Source organism: Mixophyes fleayi, chromosome 6 (assembly GCF_038048845.1).
Source record: "Mixophyes fleayi isolate aMixFle1 chromosome 6, aMixFle1.hap1, whole genome shotgun sequence".
Classification (NCBI taxonomy): Eukaryota; Metazoa; Chordata; class Amphibia; order Anura; family Limnodynastidae; genus Mixophyes; species Mixophyes fleayi.
In genome coordinates, this window is record NC_134407.1 from 102,451,198 (window position 1) to 102,471,021 (window position 19,824).

The 19,824-nt window shown below is 42.1% G+C and overlaps 1 protein-coding gene across 1 annotated transcript in view; it reads left to right on the plus strand.

The window, feature by feature from the left end:
* Positions 1–19,824, plus strand: part of BMS1 (BMS1 ribosome biogenesis factor) — a 54,898-nt gene that overhangs the window by 18,074 nt on the left and 17,000 nt on the right. The window contains exons 8-19 of the mRNA XM_075217137.1: positions 945–1,084; positions 1,202–1,905; positions 2,034–2,135; positions 2,913–3,070; positions 3,730–3,811; positions 5,989–6,065; positions 6,227–6,403; positions 7,467–7,655; positions 15,772–15,952; positions 16,369–16,427; positions 16,629–16,751; positions 17,025–17,172. Coding sequence (XP_075073238.1) covers positions 945–1,084; positions 1,202–1,905; positions 2,034–2,135; positions 2,913–3,070; positions 3,730–3,811; positions 5,989–6,065; positions 6,227–6,403; positions 7,467–7,655; positions 15,772–15,952; positions 16,369–16,427; positions 16,629–16,751; positions 17,025–17,172 — 2,140 coding nt within the window. The remainder of the gene's footprint in view (positions 1–944; positions 1,085–1,201; positions 1,906–2,033; positions 2,136–2,912; positions 3,071–3,729; positions 3,812–5,988; positions 6,066–6,226; positions 6,404–7,466; positions 7,656–15,771; positions 15,953–16,368; positions 16,428–16,628; positions 16,752–17,024; positions 17,173–19,824) is intronic.

Here is a 19,824-nt window from a genome sequence, read left to right on the forward strand (position 1 = left end):
ATATCTGTGGTATACATGCTGGGGGTCGAGAATTGTGAGGTGGATGGTGTCTCCACCCAGAAGTTGTTTCTAGTGGACGACGTGACTTTACCATGGAATTATTTGTTGATGTATCCGTTCCGCCAATAGCCATGGTTCCTTGTATACTTAAAAAGGCCAGAACCTCTAATGTTCGGAAGACTTCCTCTCATCTAGTTCTTTACGACACACAGGGAGGAAATGTGTCATTCCCTGGCAAATTGAATTACCCCCCATAGAAGAGAGGTTGACCAGCAACAAAACAAATTATTGCCAGGTGGATTAGAGCAGCTATTCATCATGGTTGCATCTATTCAGGGATCGGCTCACTGTACCATATTAGTGAATGCTTGTTGGGAAGTGCAGCATGGAGCCTCGGCCAAGCAACTACTGTATGTCAGGCAGCCACCTGGTCCTCTGTCCATACTTTTACCAGAGTTTGCTGTTTTAATATTTGTACATCCCAGGAGGCTAGCTTTGGTTGAAAGTTTATGCACACTTTGAACATACCCTTCCCTAGTGAACGTCCCCATGGTAGTGGTGGCCCACAAATTGGAAGAAAGAGAAAAGAGGATTTTTGTTCTTAAGCTTAAAGCTTTTTCTCTGATTCCATTGGTTGGAACACTACATATCACACTTTACGCACAGTTTCTATATGTTGTTAGAGAGTGAGGTTTTTGCTCTCTGTTTATTTTTACCCTATCCTTTATGGCTTTGTAAGTTATAAACTGGAGTAGTTCCTGTGGGGTACTATAGATGGGAGGAGCTTAATACTTTGTAGATATTTAACCCCAAAGTTTACAACTCGTATGCCAGCCTCTATATCCCCATGGTAGCAGTGTCCCCTAAATGGAATCAGAGAAATGGATTTAACAAAGTATAAAAATCCCAAAAAGACAAAGCAGTTGTGTGTTTTCTGCTTACAGAGAGCAGCAAAGCCCTCTCATGAACTGGTCCAGAGCCTTATTTCCACCAATATCACCATTGATTCAAAGATGTCCACCAGCAAAGTATCATTATTCACAGACTCCAAACCTCTGGGCATCGAGGATGTTGAAAAAAAAGAGTAAGTTCCAATGTGTTGTGCTATCTGCTTAATAATCATTTTTATCCATTGTTTTCTGTGGCTATTTGAGCTTTGACTTAACGCTTAACAATTTTTGTTTGTTATAATGGAAATTAGGTTTGAAATGCCCACTGAGGAGAAAGTGGTGGATGCTAAAACTGGTCGCATACGTCGCAGAGCAGTATTTAGAGGAGTCCAGGATGAAGTGTCTGGGGAGGAAGATGGGGATGATACTATTGGGGAAGGTGATGACGACGATGATGATGATGAAAATGAAGATATTGATGAGGAAGGTGAGGATGCTGAAACATCAGCTGGGGAGAGTGATGGTGAAGAAGAACCTGTAGAGCACCACCCAACTCCAACTGCTAAAAGAGTAAAAATAGAATTAAATAAACCTCCCATGTTAGAGATGCCAGCCTTTGCTGACAGTGATGATGACCTTGAGCACAGTGGAGATGAAAAGAATGCCATGGCGGAAGATTACGATGATGAAGAGGAGGAAGAAAATACTTCTGATAGTGATGAGGAAGCTGGTGTAAGTGTTGTGAAAAACAGTGGTTCTACAAAACAAGCACAGAGAGGGGATATTGGTAGGAAATCAACACCAGCACTGGACAGTGGGAATTGCACTGGAGAGGATGGGCTGTCTACTGATTCTGATGAAGTAGAAGACATGGACGCCGATGAAGAGTCTTCTAAAGAAAAGGAAGATGAATCTGGGGGGGATACATCTGAAGAGAAGAGTGGTGATGAAGAAGATTTACTAAAGGAAGATGATGAGTTTAATGAAGATTATGATTCCTCTGAAAACACAGCAGGTGAGTTATCCCACTGATTGCATAAAATAGTCTTTACTCAGCATCTTGCAAAGTGATTATTTTGATATTGTCCCAGAGCAGTCATAGAATTTTATAAATAATATTTATGATATATTTGCTATTTTCAGGTGCTTTAAAATGGAAGGAAGATTTGAAAAAGAAGGCTGCTGAGGTTTTCATTCGGCAACAACAATCTGTGCCTAATCTTCGAAAATTTGTGTATGGAACAGGTAAATAGTTGGTGCAGACACTGTTCAATAGATTTATTTTTAATATACGGTACAATGTATAGAAAATATGCAATATTATCCTTTATATAACTCCAACCTATTAAACAATACTTTATGATCATATAAAGTAGTATTTAGTATTAGTAATTTAGTAATTTTTAGCATATTTAGTAATTCACATCAGTTACTGCCCCAGTGGAACTTCAAATCTGCTTCACTTCCACAGACACACAAACTTTAGTAAGCATCAGATACCAACCTGGGATGATTTCATCCCAAGGCCCCACTTCAGGATGGCAGCAATGCTGACCACTGTGCCACTATTAAAGCATAATTAATTTTAGATGTTTGTTTATTGCATAGTATGTCTTGTAAACGATACTATTGAAATACATGCAATGTCTTTTTTTTTTTTTTCTTTCTATTTTTATGTTCCTGCTTCATTGCTTGGTGTGTAATTATATTTTTGCTTTAAATGACAAATGTTCCCTAATTATGGGGCAGTACATTGTAACAGCCTGTATTCACTAACACTTTGCTATCCAAAGAATGTTTTTCTGCTGTCAGTATAACCATTATACCTGCATGTTAATTGTACTATTACACATACTGTAGTGGGAAGATTAGCAAGAGACAAATAATCAAACCGTAGCAGTTTTTTTGCCATTACAATATTTTATGAAAGATTCTCTCATTAACAAAACTTTTTCCCCCTCATGTTACTCCCTTTATGTTAATGTAGTTACTGTTATAACGTTGTCTATATTGCACCCACAGTGGCTGAGACTGAGGTGCATGAGGTAGAAGATACTGGAGAAGAGCTGGGTGGCTTGTTCCACGTTAGTCGTCCAGACAAGGAATCTAAGAGAGCAGCTAATGCATTGGACTGCTCCAAGTTTGTGGTTGATAGTCCTCAGAACTGGGATGATGAAGAGGTATTCAGAAAGAGAAGGGTGCTGAGTTTCCTTGACCGTTTTGCTTCATTTTGTAAATGCTGCTTGAGGCAGATGAGAATGTTATCAAATAAGCACTTACATAACTCTTACATGTTTGTTTTGTTTAAGTATCTTAAGTACAGTTCTTCATGCAGAATAAAAATGTGGGCACTTCCTTTCTTAATGGGACGCCTCATTCTAAACATATTACTCTTGTCAGCCCCTCTACTCTGCCTTTGTCATGAAAATTTAGCTACTGGGGCAATTTTTCCTTTGAACTATATGGATGAGATTTAATTTCACCTCAATGGAGCAATCATCATGGCGGGAATTGCTCATTATAGTGAGCCTATGCAGGCAGACGATTTAAGAGCTGAAACCATATCGAGGAAAATAGTTTTTTAGTTCATGTCGGACCAGTAGCCAGGTAGGGAATTCCAAAGGTTGGTAGGGGCATGTGAAAAGTCTTGAAACAGGTTATCGGGGATGGGGCGAGGGGCAGATCAGACCTAAGGTGGCATAAGGAGAGAGCATTTCGGGATGATGGTTGAAAAGTATGAAGTGGTCATGAGGGCTGAGCAAATTGACAAGGTAAGCACAATGCAGCTTCTGATTTGTTCTGTAACAATTATGTTTTTATTTTCATGTTTGTTTCTTAGGTTATGGATTACATCCGTGATTGCTTTGTCACTGGAAAATGGGAGTCTGATAAAGATGCAGAGAAACTCCTACAAGATGATGGTGAAAATATCTTTTACTCTGAATAAAACACTTACACTTGCTGTTAATCTATCATGTTGGCACACCAAATGACCTGTTGTGGATTTATATAAAAGGGGAAGGATCACCCTTTTTAGTTGACTTATTTAATCAATGATCCTCCGATAGCTGAGAAATTCATCTTTCGGTTACCAAATCTGTAGAATCTATTTGTGTGCACTATAGGATCTGCCAATAATGGGCAACTTGAGTGAGCCGTTTTAGGTAGCTGCAAAATTAAGAGAAACCATTAAAATTTTATTGCATTTGAGTTGCTAATGCTACAGACATTTACTGTAACAAAACATGTACTACATGTCCCTACATTACATTTTACTATGTCTTAGCCCAACATATGTCTATTTGCATTTCATAAAAGAAAAGTAAATTAAAATGAAGGGTTGAAATAATCCCAGATGTAAAGAAAGCTAAGCTAAGGATATTGAGCTAAAATTAGTTTGAAATACCCTCTGGTATTGCCTGAGTACCTAGCTTTAGTAAGTGGTCAATCTCCTGCTGGCTGGTCCTATACCCAGTGGGATCCTGTTCTCCCAGCTTATTATGAGAAAGCTGCTTATGTAACTCTCATTTACGAGGTATGTCTATTAAATAACAAAACTGATTCCACCTAGTAAACAAAGCAGTCAGAACCGGTTTTAACTGCATACGTAGTAACCTTGAACCTGCATGACAAGTTGCTACACTCTATGACGTTCAGTTGATTGTGAGTCGCCATTTAGTTTGGTTGTGTTTTCTGTAGAGTGCTGAAAAAAAATGCTAAGTTTGAAAGTTGAACAACGTGGCAATTTGAATTTTTTGGAAAGTTGCACAAAACACCAACAGAATGTTTTCAAATGCTTACTATAGCCTATGGGAATGACTGCCTGTCTCGTGCTCGTGTGTGACACAAAAGTGACACAAAATATTTAGCAAGGAATGTGAAAATGTCGAAGATGATGAACGCCCTGGACGACCTTGCACTTCAAGAACCCCGAAGAAAATGTAGAAAATAATCAGATTGCTCGAAAACACCGCTGACTCTGTTCAAATGATAGCTGAATCCGTGAACATTGACAAAGACACCGTATGGAAAATTTTGCTTGAGGATCTTAACGTGACGAAAGTTTGTGCAAAGATGGTCCCAAGGGTTCTCACACCAGAGCAAAAAGAACGTCGCAAGGAATGTTGTGTTGACATTCTGCAGCAACTTGACACGGATCCAAACCTGTTTCATAAAGTAATCCCTTGTGATGGGACCTGGATCTTCCAGTACGATCCTGAAACCAAAAGACAGTCAATGCACTGGAAAACACCGTCATCATCAAGAATGAAAAAAGCTTGTCAAAGCAAGTCAAAATTCAAAGCAATTGTTTTTTTGATATCAAGAGTGTAATTTTGGAAGAATGGGTTCCAGAAGGCAACCGATTTAATCAGCATTATTATAAGGAAGTTTTGCAAAAGCTGAGAGAGAGAGAGAGAGAGTCAGAAAGAAACGGCCACAACTGTGGAAAAATGGTTTCTTTCTTCACCAGGACAATGCACTGCTCACACAGCACTTTTTGTGATGCAGTTTCTGACCGACAAACACATTACTACGCTTGAACATCCTCAATATTCGCCCGATTTAGCACCTTGTGATTTTTATATTTTCCCAGAAGTTAAATCGGTGCTTAAAGGGACATATTTTGAGTCAGTTGATGCTGTAAAGAAGAATACGGCAGATATGTTGAAACTAGTGACAGAAATTGATTTGCTCCATGCCTTCAACCAGTGGAAAACAAGACTACAGCGATGTATTAGTGCAAATGGGGAGTATATTAAAGGGGACAAACATTAAATTTGTAATACCGATAAATAAAGGCGAGTTATTTAGTCTCATTATTTAATAGACATACCTCGTATATCAATAAATAAACCATTTGCAGTGCAAATTGATCAGGACTGCCAGAAAATCTAGTTAGCCAATGATCATGACCTTATTGTGTACTAACCTCAGTAACTGGGCTGCTGCGTGTCAAACAACTGGCTCTATCTAGTTTGGAGACACAGTTTTGTAGATCACCTTTATCTGTATTTTAGGAAAATTGTTGTTTTAGTGAGACATTATGAAGTGTAGCCATTGAGATTAATGTTTATGTATTTGTACTGTGTGTTCTCAGAGGAGCTGTATGGTGATTTTGAAGATATGGAGACAGGGCAGGTACTCAAGGGCAAGCCTGAGTCCCAGGAAAAGGAGGTAATTATAGTAAGCGTTCTATTGTATTGCTGTTGCAGCAACTCTTGAAGAATCCAGCCTAGCTGGCTGCTGGAGACCAAACTTTGGTGTATATTAGTAAGATGAGGCCATGTTGAGTTCTTATTGGTCAACTTTTTTATTTTATTTATCGTATTATGTAGTCTGATGGTGAGGAGGAGGAAGTAGGAGAGATTGCTCCCGCAGAGGAAGATGAAAAGAAGCAGCGGCTGGAGAAGAAGCGGAAGCTGAAGGAGCGGTTTGACACGGAGTATGATGACGGAGATGCTGATGCTACGTATTTTGATGACCTTAAGGGAGAAATGCAGAGGCAGGCGGAGGTCAGGAATCATTTAGCACATCAGTGCATTTTTCATGTATTTTCCTCCTACCTTATATTATTTACAAGCTTTAAGTGTTGTGTTTTTTATTAACAATAAAACAAAATTCTTGGGGCAAAAATGGAAATAAGGACAAATGTCTACTGCTCGGGGTCTGCGTCCCTGTCAATAAAATAATATAACAAATAAAAAATGCAGTAGTACTAATAAGCCCTTCAAATACCAGCAAATGCAATGTGGATATTAAAAATTATTTAATACATATTTTAAAAATACAAATACATGATCATGTGCATTCCTATAATAACCCAAGGAAACTCATACATTAGGTGCACCTATGTAATAACAGCGTTTCCTGAATATATGATATCGTACATATGAATATTAATTCATGTGAGCTCACAACATTAATAGAACCTCTTAGTGACGGAATAGATCCGTACTATACTGGATATATATGGATTCACGATGTCTCCGTGGCTACACGCTTTTTGGTCCTCAATTTGAATAATAGCATAAGTGAAACAGCGTTGACAGAACCTCTTAATAACGGAATAGATCCATATTCAACTAGATATATGTATATATATCCAGTATAGTACGGATCTATTCCGTCACTAAGAGGTTCTATTAATGTTGTGCGCTCACATGAATTAATATTCATATGTATGATATCCTATATTCAGGAAACGCTATTACATAGGTGCACCTAATGTATGAGTTTCCTGCATGCACAGGATCATGTGTTTGTATTTTTAAAATATGTATTAAATAATTTTAATATCCACATTGCATTTGCTGGTATTTGACGGTCTTATTAGTACTACTGTATTTATTTGTTATATTGTGTTTTTTATTACCTTTCACACAAATTTACTTGTATATGAAGCACAGTGCACTTACTGTTTTTTTTTTTTGTCTGAAAAAACGTGTTTCAGTTTATTTTTGCTCATTTCATTATCTTAATAGCTGTTTAGTTGATTATTATGTACTCTTTGAACCATTTGTATGGAGCTAGCCTTATACTACTACTATATTCCCATACAATGACTTTCTCTCCTAGCTAAACCGTGCAGAATTTGAAGACCAGGATGATGAAATTCGTGTACAGTATGAAGGCTTTAGGCCTGGCATGTACCTCCGCATGGAGATTGAGAATGCCCCCTGTGAGTTTGTTGTGAACTTTGACCCCCATTACCCAATGATCCTTGGTGGGCTGGGCAACAGCGAGGGAAATGTTGGCTATATCCAGGTAAAGCAAAAGCACCAAGCAATGTGAAATCATTTATGGATTAAACTGTTTCTACTTGCTTTTATTTTTTGTTTACAATATTTGTATATGCCACATATAATTTTTACAACTTTACTCAAAACTGTACACAAAACTTGTTAATTACAGTTTTCCTGTTCAATAAAGGTCATAATATAATTTTCTCTCCAGGAGGTAGGACACTGGGAAAAGAAAATTCTTCTATCTCCCTCACTGCTACTCCTCACATAATTTCTAATGGACTGCGTGAGATTGGTGTTTTTAAGTGGTCGGACCCGCTGCCTGTATAATGTAATCCAGGCGGCGGGTCCTACCATTGCTGCCTTAAAACCAATCTTATTCTGTCCATTAGAAGTGATGTCATTACTACTGGAGAGATTTTACACGGTTGAAATTGACATGTGCTGTCCATATAGCCTGTGAACATTGTGGTATGTCTATTATCTAGTAAGTCTAGATTTACACACTCTCGCTTTTATGCTCCTCGGAATTCTCACATTGCTCAGACTTGTGTCGGTATTAGTGTTGCCTAAAAAATGACTACCACCAGAATATCACAGTTGCATAATCAACTACAAGAAGTCCCAAAGCATGGTCTTTCTGCAACTGCTGTCACCGGTCAGTAGAGGGTGTTTTTACCCCTGGAAGAAATCTTCTCCTTACAGGGAATTGTGAAGTCACCGTTAACTTGCAGAATGATATTTGTTCACTGTTGCAAGATGTGTTCCATTTTCGTGGTGGAGCAGTTTGCATTGTTTCACTTTGAGGGAGTTCCACATCGAAATTATTTTGAAATGCAAGAAATCTTAATCGTTTGACCAGACAGTTCATCAGGCCCTCTACTGAGGGCTAAGTGGTGACAACTTCAACAGGGGACACCACTTAACCATTTGGGAATGGACTCTGATGACTATGGACGCCTTTGGGGTTTGGGGGCTGTCACTCTTCTGTTGCGTTTCTAGGGTCTTCAAGTCAAAGCACTCGATAAATGTACTAGAACTACTCAGAGCTCAACCATTCTTTTGAGAAGAGATCCAGTCAGACAATTCCATGGTGGTAGCATACATCATTCAGTGAGGCACCACGGATGCCCTAGCCATGAAAGAAACCAGCAGGCACATACTGGTTAGAAATGTTCCAGCCATCGCAGCAGTCTTCATCCCAGAGTTGGAGAACTGGAAAGCAGATTTTCTCAGCAGGCAAGCCTTAACTCTGGAATGGTCCGTTCACCTGGATGTCTTCCAGCAGATAGTGGACAGGTGGGGTCAGCCAGATGTTGACCTGATTGCATCTTTGAACCACAAGGTGGAGTCCTCTTGCTCCATGTAAATGGATCCAAAGGCGTTATTGGTAGACCACATGTCGGTATCTTGGGAATTCATCTACCTCTAAGACTATGGTCACGTACAGAATGCTGGCTTATGCTAGAACTATCACAGGTTCTGTTAGTCCTACATCTCCTGGTGTGAATGGAAGGGGTTTCCTACATCGTCTTTTTATTTGGCCCATTTCCTTCACTTCTTGCTGGAGGGTCTGGATGGGAGCTTGAGTCTTTGTGCTTTAGAGGTTCAGGTTTCTGTCCTATTTGTTTTCGTTCAGCGAAAACTGGCACTTTTACCAGCAGAGCAAACTTTCTTGCAGAGGCATGCATGTGCAGCCTCCATACATCCCCAACCCCCCCAAAAAAATAAATATAAAAGCTTTGCAGCACCCTCCTTTTGAACCCTTGTTAATTCTCCAGGCTTACGTTGGGACCGTACAGCCGGTTTCTGAAAATGTGACTGCACATTCTACCAGATTGGAGGGAGCAGTTTTGCTAGGTGGGCACCTGGTCTTTGGTACACACAGTCACAAAATTCTACAGAATCAACATTTTTGTTCACAAAGATTTCAGTAATGGATGCAAGGTACTGCACTGAGTGTAGCCCCCAATAGGGATTGCTTTGAGATGTCCCAATGATTCCAATGGATAAAAGAAATGCGAATTTTATGCTTAAAGTAAATCCTGTTTCTTTGAGTCCAATGGTGAACACTAGACGCCCAGCCCACACTCTTGTTCTTGCTTCTGTTCTTCCTTGTCCTTCACTGTTCTTCTGGTTAGGTTCTCTTTCATGTTGATGGAGAACCCAGTTCCCTCCCCTCGTGTTCTATACTTGTGGTTCTGTTCTTTGGGCTTTGTTAGAAATATACTGAAGTCCCGGCAGCTTATAGAGAGAGGGAGGGGGGGGGGGTGAGTTAGCTTTTGTAGGGCGCCTCTATGCCCAATGTTTCCAGTGTCTCGCATTGGACTTGGAAGAAAATGAGTTGGTGCTATAGAAAATTGAATTTCTCCTTCATCATTCATCTCCAAAGACACTGTTTCATGCAAGTATAAAAAAAAGGGTTTTTTATACTTACGATAAACCCCTTTCTCTGATTCCATCTGGGGGACACTGGTACCATGGGGTTGTAGCTGGGGAGTGTGGAGTTGGCACTTAACTAGTTAAACTGTGGCTACTGACAGACTCCTCCTCTCTGCAACCCCCTGTAGCTAGTCAGTGTAGTCTAAGTGCCCAAGGAGTTGGGCAGACCTTTATTTTGCTGCTGTTTACTTTATTTCTATTGGCCGTTTTTCTTTCTAGGTTATTGTAGAAAGAAGATAGGAAGACTGGGACAGCAAGGCTGCATTACTGACGGGAGCTACAGCGCTGCCAGGTCATGAGAGTGGCGGCTCTCACAGAAACCGCCTGTCTTCTTTGTATGATGCTAGCACGCAAGAGCGGGGAGAAGATGTGGCCGCATAATTTCCTGGGGACCGGCGTTGCTCTGTGGAGAGGGGGAGGGTGGAGCTACATTGGATAATGCATTTAATGCATTAAGAAAGAGGCAGTCTGCAGGCTTAATAGGAGAAGCGCCGCAAACAAACTCTTGCAAGCACTCGGGAGGCCCGCTGGACGCTGCAGACAGGGAGGAGTTATAATAGAGCTCCCCCTTTCTTAATTGGCAAGTTGGTTTATTCAACAGGGCCAAAGCATCACCTTGGGTAGAAAACTTTGCAGTCAAACTCGGACAGACTTGGCTGCTGCTGGGCTCCCTCCTGCCTGCTCAAGATTAGCCTGGATAGGCTAAGTATTGTTCATTCTCTAGAATACACTGTACTTGCTATACAAGAGTAAGTATATTTTGTTTTACAAGAAATATAGTGTCGTTACATAATTGAATATATTGTTTTCTACTCACTAAAAAGAATACATATATAATTTGTTTATAAAAAAAAGAAAAGAATCTGAGATACTACTGGTGACTCTGTCAGGGATTAGTAGTATTGTTAGGGGTCGCTCTGTGCCTGCGTGTTTGTATACTATACTTTCTACCTATGTTGTTCCTATTCAGTAACTATGTCTGATAGGGGGAAATCTACCAAAGCTAAATTTTATAATTGTTCAAAATGTAAAATAAAATTACCTGTGCGGGCTGTGAGGCGGGGTCCCAGGCCGTGCAGGCTCAGGTTTTGGCTCCTATAGCCATGGAGGAACAGAGGTGGGCAATGTCTTTACAACAGTAAGTAGGTTCTCTGGTACAGCTTCTGAGCCGCTCGAAAGGGATTTCAGTGGCTGAACACCCTTCTACCTTGTTAGTAGGGGTAGTCCAAATGGAGATATTGTCCTAACAAGAGGAGAATGCAGGGGTAGGTCCAAGTGGCCTTCCATCTTCATTAACTCCTTCAGACCTTTCCCAGGGAGAACTGGCCTGGTCCAGTGCTTTGGTTAGCGGTATAGATAAATTAAACCTGTTTTTAGATTACCCAGGACCATCGGGCTCTAGAAACAAGAGACAGAGTGAGCCATCCTCTCGACCTGGAAGACTCCTATCAGAAACCAGGGTATTGACGACCTGGTTCTGGCAGTACGGCGTGCTTTAGACCTGGTAGATACTGACAAGCCTCGACCAGGTAACCAGGGGTTATTCAAAAAAGGTTAAAAAAACAAACAAACCATAATTTATTTTCTCCCTTATACAGAATTAAGAGAGATTGCTAAATCGGACTGGTCCCAGCCCGAGCGCAAAATGGTGGTTCCACGTAGGTTCATGACCCTGTCCCCATTACAGCCAGATGACCTAGCACACAGGTTCCTAGAGTGGATACTCTGGTGGCACGACTGGTGAGCCACACTACACTTCCAGTTCCGGGCACCGCCAGCCTTCATGATGTCGCTGATCGCAAGGTGGAAGGATTTTTAAAATCCATTGTAGATTAGCGGTGCCTCATTTAGACCCATGCTGTCTTCTGCATGGGTTGCTAGGGCGATGGAATCTTGGGCTGACCGACTGGCAGAGGGATTGCAGGATTCGGAACTTCTTCCCCTAGCTTTACACCTGATGGAAGCTTCAGGGTATCTGGCAGCGCAGAACACAGAATCCTTGTCATCTTCTATGTCAGCTGCTGTGGTGGCGGCTAGAAGAACTCTCTTGCTTCGGTCCTGGGAAGCTGACCTAGACTCTAAAAGGGCCTTGGAGGCTCTTACTTATTCGGGCTTGGTACTTTTTGGACCAGAGTTAGATAACGTTATCTGCCAGGTGACATGGGGGAAGAGTTCTTTCCTTCCCGTTAATTTGTAAAAGCCCCGTACTCCGAGGTTTAGCTCGTTTCGTCAGCCCTTTCAGGGAGGCCCCGCCTTTAGAGGTCAGACAAGCAGAGGTATGTCTTCTGGGTTTAGAGGTCTCTCTCCCACAGAGGAAGGTCCTCATCTGGCAGCAGGCCAGACTACCGGGAAAACAGGCAGTCTGACTTGCACCCTCCTCTCCTCGCGGCGGCAAGAGTGGGGAGGAGCGTCTGCGACTGTTAACAGAACAGTGGATCAAATCCTCTACAGATTCCTGCATTCAGGGGATCATGGCAAGGGGATATGTTCTAGATCTTAAGTTAAGCCTCTCATTGTTTTTTTTGCAACTGCCCTGCCCCTGGACCAGAACAGAAGGCAAGCGATGTTGTACTGTGTAGATTATCTTCTTTTAGCAGGAGTAATCTGCCCAGTCCCAGAGAATCAGAGACGCCAGGGATTCCATTCAAAAAAAATTTCTGGTCTCCAAGCCGGACGGTTCTTTCCGTCCCATTTTGATCTTAAAGTACCTAAATCTACATCTAAGAATACAGGCTTCGAATGGAGTCTCTTCGTTCAGTGATAAATGGATTGGAAGGGGGAGAATTCCTGGCGTCCATAGATATTCGGGACGCATATCTTCATGTACCTACCTGGGAAGGGCACCAACCATTGCTCCGCTTCACGGTAGGAGCAGACCATTACCAATTCAGGGTGCTTCCTTTTGGCCTGGCCACAGCTGCTTATCTCCGTTCTATGGGGGTGAGCATAGTGCCCTATCTCGAAGACTTGCTGATAAAATCCCCCTCAGATCTGCTTCTTCGTCAGCATTTACACCTCACTATAGAGACCATGCAGCTTCATGGTTGCTTGATAAATGTCCAGAAGTCCCAGTTAATACTGGTCCAGAGGATGATTTTCTTAGGGCTCATAACGGACACCAGAAGGCAGAAAATTTTCCGTCCACAGATTAAGGTATGCTCAGTACAAGACCTAGCGACAAGTCACAAACCTTCCATGCTTCTTTGCATGAGGTTACTGGGCAAGATGGTCTCGACTTTTGAGTCAATCCCCTATGGAAGGTTTCACTCGTGATGTTTCCAGGAGGATCTCCTAAAGAAGTGGTCAGGTTCAGTGGTCAGGTGGTGGAAGGGTCAAGAACACCTAAGCATGGGTAGATCCTATGCCCTGTGCTCCTGAATCATCATAACAGCGGATGCCAGTCTAAATGGCTGGGGTGCAATGGCACTACATGTGCACCTTCAGGGTTTTTGGTCGGAACAAGAAAGTTCCCTTCCAATAAATATCCTGGAGCTGAAGGCCATGTTTATTGCCCTAAAAGGGGCTCCGTCCCTAATTCAGGGTTTACCAGTACGATTGCAATCTGATAATGCCACGGCGGTGGCATATGTCAACAAACGGGGGGAACAAGAAGTCCAAGGGCAATGGGCATAGCAGCCCAGATATTTGCTTGGGCAAAACAGTTTGTCCCATATCTGTCAGCCGTATTCATTCCAGGTATTCTAAATTGAGAAGCCGACTCCCTAAGTAGTCATACAGCAATGCCAGGAGAATGGTCACTCCATCCAGATGTTTTTCAGATATTCGTCTGGAAGTGGGGCCATATGGATCTGATGGCACCCAGACACAATGTCAGGTTCCCAGGTTCTGTGCAAGAGCAAGGGACCTGGTGGCGGTGGACATAATGACAGTGCACTGGAGTTTTCGGGTATCTTTTCTAGGGGTATCTTTTCCCTCACATTCAAATGCTCCCTCGGGTACTGCAGAGGGTCAAGCAGGGAGGTCTCCCAGTTATACTGGTGGATCCCCATTGGCCCTGCAGGGTATTGTATGCAGACATCCTTTTCATGGTAATGGGACAAGGACTTCGTCTGCCTCTTCGCAACAACCTCCTTCTGCAAGGTCCCTTTCCGCATCAGGACCTGTCTCGGCTGGCTTTGACGGCATGGCTGTTAAAGCCAGCCTCTGGTGGTCAAAAGGGTTTTCCTCCAGGGTGGTGAATACCCTGTTACGGGCTAGAAAGCCAGTGTCAGCCCGCATTAACTATAGAATCTGGCGCATTTACATTAAATGGTGTGAAGACAAGGCACTCAATACAAGTACATTTCACTTGCCCCGGCTGCTAAGTTTAGTTACAAACGGTCTTGATGTAGGGCTCCACAGAGGTTTCTTAAAGGTCCAGGTCTTGGCCCTTTTCATCTCCTTGCAGAGGCGTCTGGTGGACCTTCCAGAAATCCGTACTTTTTTTCCGGGGGTTCTGCACATTCAACCTTCCTTTGTTCCTCCCATGGCACCCTGGGATCTGAAATTGGTACTATCTATGCTTCAGGAACCTCCTTTTGAACCCTTAGTCATCTGACCTTAGATTTCTGACATGTAAGGTGGTGGTCCTGCTGGCCATAGCGTCGGTCAGACGGGTGTCGGAGCTTGGGGCTCTTTCCTGTAGGGATCCTTTCCTGGTCTTCCATGATGGCAGGACTGCTTCGGGCTTTCCCTTCCTTTCAACCGAAAGTAGTTTCCAGATTTCACACCAATCAGAAAATGGTGGTTCCAGTGTTCCAGGATGCTTCTGCAGGTTCTTCCTTAGCATAATTAGATGTGGTCAGGGCAATAAGTATTTATGTTCAAGGAACTTCAGATATCCGACATAGGGACTCTTTTTGTCCTAATTGATTGCCAAAGAAGAGGCTGGCCAGCTTCCAAGCAAACCATTGCTAGATGGCTTTACCTTTACAGTAAAACAGGCATATCTTATGGCTAACCGGACTGTGCGTACCCACGTCATGGCACACACCTCTAGGTCTGTGGGAGCTTCCTGGGCTGCGCATAATGGGACCTCAGCTTATCAGCTATGCCGAGCAGCCACATGGTCTTCGGTCCACATATTCACCAAACTTTATCAGTTCAGTGAGTTCGCGCCCTCGGATGCTAGCTTCGGCCATAGCATGCTACGAGCTGGGCTTCCAGGACGGTCCCTCTCTTAGGGGGACTGCTTTGGTACGTCTCCCAGATCGGAAGAAGAAGAAAAAAGGATTTTTATACTTACGATACAAAGATACTTTCTCTGATTCCTTCTGGGGGACACTGCGTTCCCTCCCTTCTGTTCTTCTGCTATTTGCTTCTTGGTTGTTCGACTCCCTTTCCTTTATGGCTTTAGAATTACACTGACTAACTACAGAGGGTTGCAGAGAGGAGGAGTCTGTCAGTAGCCACAGTTTAACTAGTTAAGCCAACTCCACACTCCCCAGCTACAACCCCATGGTACCAGTGTCCCCCAGGTGGAATCAGAGAAAGGGGTTTATTGTAAGTATAAAAATCCCTTTTTTTTCTTTTTTTTTTTTTTTATATACTTGCATGATAGTGTCTTTGGACATTGCGTGAAACATTAAAAATTCTAGTGTCCTCTATTTTTTGCCAACAAGATTGGAGTGAGGCTACTCATCTTTAGTGAAGAGTCCTTGTTACCATTGCAAAGTATTCTTGGTCTGTATCCCTAGATGCGGCTGAAGAAGCACCGTTGGCACAAGAGAATTCTGAAGACAAGAGACCCTTTGATCTTTTCCCTTGGTTGGAGGCGCTTCCAGACTATCCCCCTATATTACATTGAGGATCACAATGGACGTCATCGGCTCCTAAAGTACACACCTGAACATATGCACTGTGGGGCCACTATTTGGGGTGAGCGCGTAAACCTTTATCTATACTGTGACTTATTGCCATTAAAGCGAAGGACTACCTCTATATACCTACAATGTCTTGCAGTTTATAACAGTTCTGTTAATGGGCTTAAGAAACTTCAGGAATTGCTCATGATTTATTAGACTATTAAGTAGCAATTGTCATGCCAATTCCCTACTAATTTGTTCACTCATCTAAATTTAATGTTGCATTACTATCTAGGAAACGTTTTATCCAAAGGGGACCTCACCCCTAGCCAGAGCTATGGGGGCTGACACATACATTTTGTTACCCAACATTAAATGGGTGGTGGTGGAAAAGAGCATGACTAAGAAACAAGCTATTAAAAGCCTTGTTTATACCACTTAATAATCTATGTATAATGTGGATAACCCATTTTTCTTGTTTCTATACAGGACCCATCACTCCTCAAGGAACGGGCTTCCTGGCTGTTCAGTCTGTTAGCAGCACCACAGTGAGTGAATGCCTGTATATGTAGGGATGTTAAATTACCACTGATTTACTATTAAGGGGGTAAATTATGCACAGATGTTTATTTTTCCAAGTTTACTTAATTATGTATGAAGTAATTCAACCTTTTTTGACCTTTCACTTCTAGGATTCGTAAACTTTTGTTGCCATTTGCAATCAATCAAGTTTTTGTTTACTCCCATAGGCAGATTTTCGGATAGCTGCTACAGGTGTTGTTCTAGATCTGGACAAATCTATCTCTGCAGTGAAAAAGTTAAAACTGATCGGTTATCCCTGCAAAATCTACAAGAATACTGCTTTTATTAAGGTAATAATTTATTTTACTACTTCTATAACGACTCATGTTTGATGCCTGCTTGGTGTAAAATTAGGTGGAATCTAAAACTCCTACTTGTTTTATGCGATATAAACAACTTTGTCATCCAGTATACATATAAAATGACCACAAAGTTGTGAATTTTAATTCATACTGTTTATATACATATTCACAGTGAAAATACACTTGGATCTCTGCTTTCCCTCACACTAAATGTATGTTTTAAACTTAATTACATATTTATTCTTTGAACTCCCTCTCCAGGGGATGTTTTCCTCTGTCCTGGAAGTGGCCAAGTTTGAAGGAGCCTCAGTGCGCACAGTTAGCGGCATCCGTGGTCAGATAAAGAAAGCCCTAAGGACACCTGAGGGGGCATTTCGAGCAACATTCGAAGACAAACTACTAATGAGTGGTGAGTAGCTAATGCTTCTGAGATAGCTTCACTGTGATCTGCCACACTCACATTTTGGACACAAATTATGCTAAATGAGCTTCCCCATCTCTTCATTCTGTGTATTAAATGTACCCTGTTTTATTATTCATGTATTTGAGCTAAAGGCCACCATCATCATCTTGGGTTGCTTTAGTTTTCACAACAAATGAACTGTTAATGGATCAGAAGGGAAAACCACATGTGATCTTTATTATCTGTTCTTGCATTATCAATACAGACTATTTAATTTGGTATAAATGAGCGTTTTTTTTCACAAATAACTACAAAGCTAAAGGCGCAATTGTTAATACTTTAGTACCAAGACATTTAAATCATGTAAATTTTCCAAAGTGATGTTTTTTTTGTTTTTTTTAAATATACCAGGAGTATTAATATTTTCTATTAAAGTACTGTCATTGGGTGACACTGTAGCAATGGGGGTATTATATGGTGGAAATGGAGCCCGGGCACTTTAATACTAAACATGTTGATGATAACTCCTTCCCTATTATTACCCTTTCCACCCCCCAATCATCCAGAGTCCTATTCCGTTTTAGTTAAGTGCCCGTGGAAATAGGGCACTTTTATTTTTATTTTTCTCTGTCTTACATATTACGGGGACACCTTCCCAGAGAGTGAATAACGTGTAAGCTTCTTTCACTTTGGCTCCTTTCTCCTGGGTGTGTAGCCGCTAGGCTTCTCTCCCTTCAGGTTGTTTGACAGGGCTCAAAAATGTAGTTTGGCAAAGAGTAGTTAACCTTAAAGAAGGGTACAGACCAGTCAGGGGATGTGCTGCCAGAGAAGAAACCCTGTGTAGGAGAGAAAAGTTTGGGTGGCCAAGGCAACAGATAACAGTGAATAATGGCAACAGAGGGGGACGGATCAGTTGAGGGAGCACCTCCTAGCCAGGAGTGTTATAATTGCGAGGGGGGTGCTTGTGTTCTTTCCTCTAGGGCTTGGTGGGATTTTTTCTAGGCGGGCGTGCTATTTTTTCTCAGTCATTACTCCAGTTGCTAGGTTCTCCTTGCTGTGCTCCTCTCATTCAGTGCAGTTTTCACTGTTGCTTGCCTGCAATTGATGACTAACTCGCACTGTACTTTTGTGTAGTCATTTGTGTATAGCCATACACTTTGTGACTTTATCGACTGTATTGCTTTTATAGCCTCAAGCTTCTCTATAGCACTTTCAGTGTTGCAGAATCCTTTTAGATCAAAAATATAGCTTCTTATACTTCTTTGGGTTGCTATAGTAAGTGGTGCCTTACATTGTTATTTCTTTCTCTGGTGTGTGTGTATGTGTTCATTCATATTTTATCACTATTTCTGAAAAATGGACTTCCAAGGTAAAAGGGCCCACTGGCAGGTCTGTGCAACAACATACTTGTACCAAATTTAATTTCAAATTACTTTGTGGGCATTGTGACCCGGTAGAGGACAGTGAGCATTGCTACTGGGCAGGTTCACTGGCAGCCATAGAAGAGCCGGTCTTGGCTAAGTCACTGGTGATCTCATTAGCTGAGCTTACTCGTGTTATGACTCAGGCTTAAGAGGTCTGTGAATGGAAAGCTGGTACGTGATTTGGAAGGGGAGGGTGACACTCGTAATGCTGAGGGGGCTTCCAGAACACAGTGTATTGAACTTTAGTCTTGGGAGTGCACAGACTTTAGGGTTTGCGGAACCTGATATTGCAGAGTTTTCTGATTTTTCTCTTTTTAGAAAACAGAAAAAGCAGTTAGTCTGTTTTATTCCATCGCCTTAACTCTTACAGATGGCTTCAGAGGGTTTGCAAAAACCGGACAAAAAATTCCAGCTGTGGGTAAATTTAGATCTTTTACCCATTACCGGAGGAAGAGTGTAACAAATGGGAAATTTCTCATACTGTTGGTCGCTTATCCAGGAACACCACTATTCTGGTGCTGGGAGTGGCCTTGCTCATAACATAACACACAACACATACAAGTAGTTGGGGACCTTGCTGTCTGTGTTTGAGGCGGTGCCTTTTGTAGTTTCACTCCAGAACGCTTCAGCGGGAAATTCTCAGAAAGTCTTCCCTTCAGCTGGGCAGGCAGAATCATTACTCTGTCCACAGCCACACAGCAGTTGCTGACTTGGTGGTTGATAAATAACAGTCTGGCCATAGGCCAGTCCTTCCAGAGCTGAGTTTGGACCTTTGTCACCATGGACGCCAGTCTGTCTGGGTGGGGGTGTGGTCATGGGTCATCTCTGGTTTCAGGGCCTCTGGTCTCATCAGGAGTCTTTATTGTCAATCAATGTCCTGGAATTGAAAGTGATATACAGGACGCTCTTAAAGGGTCTAGTCTTCTACCTTGAAGGTCCCGACAATATCGGCCACAATTATTCCTGGAGAGGAGAACTGGGAGGTTAATTTTCTCAACCGTAACAGTATCCACCTGGGAGAATGGTCCCTCCTCCCAGAGGTCTTTTATCAGCTGGTGCAGTGCTGGTGTCGGCCAGAGGTAAATCTCACAGCATCTCTTCTGAATTTCAAGGTACATTGTTTCTGCTTGAGGGCCAGGGAACCCAGAACAATTCACATGCCATATCGATCCCATGGAACTTTCACCTGGTGTACTTATTTCCCTCTTTTCTTTGCTTTCTGGAATGTTAAAGA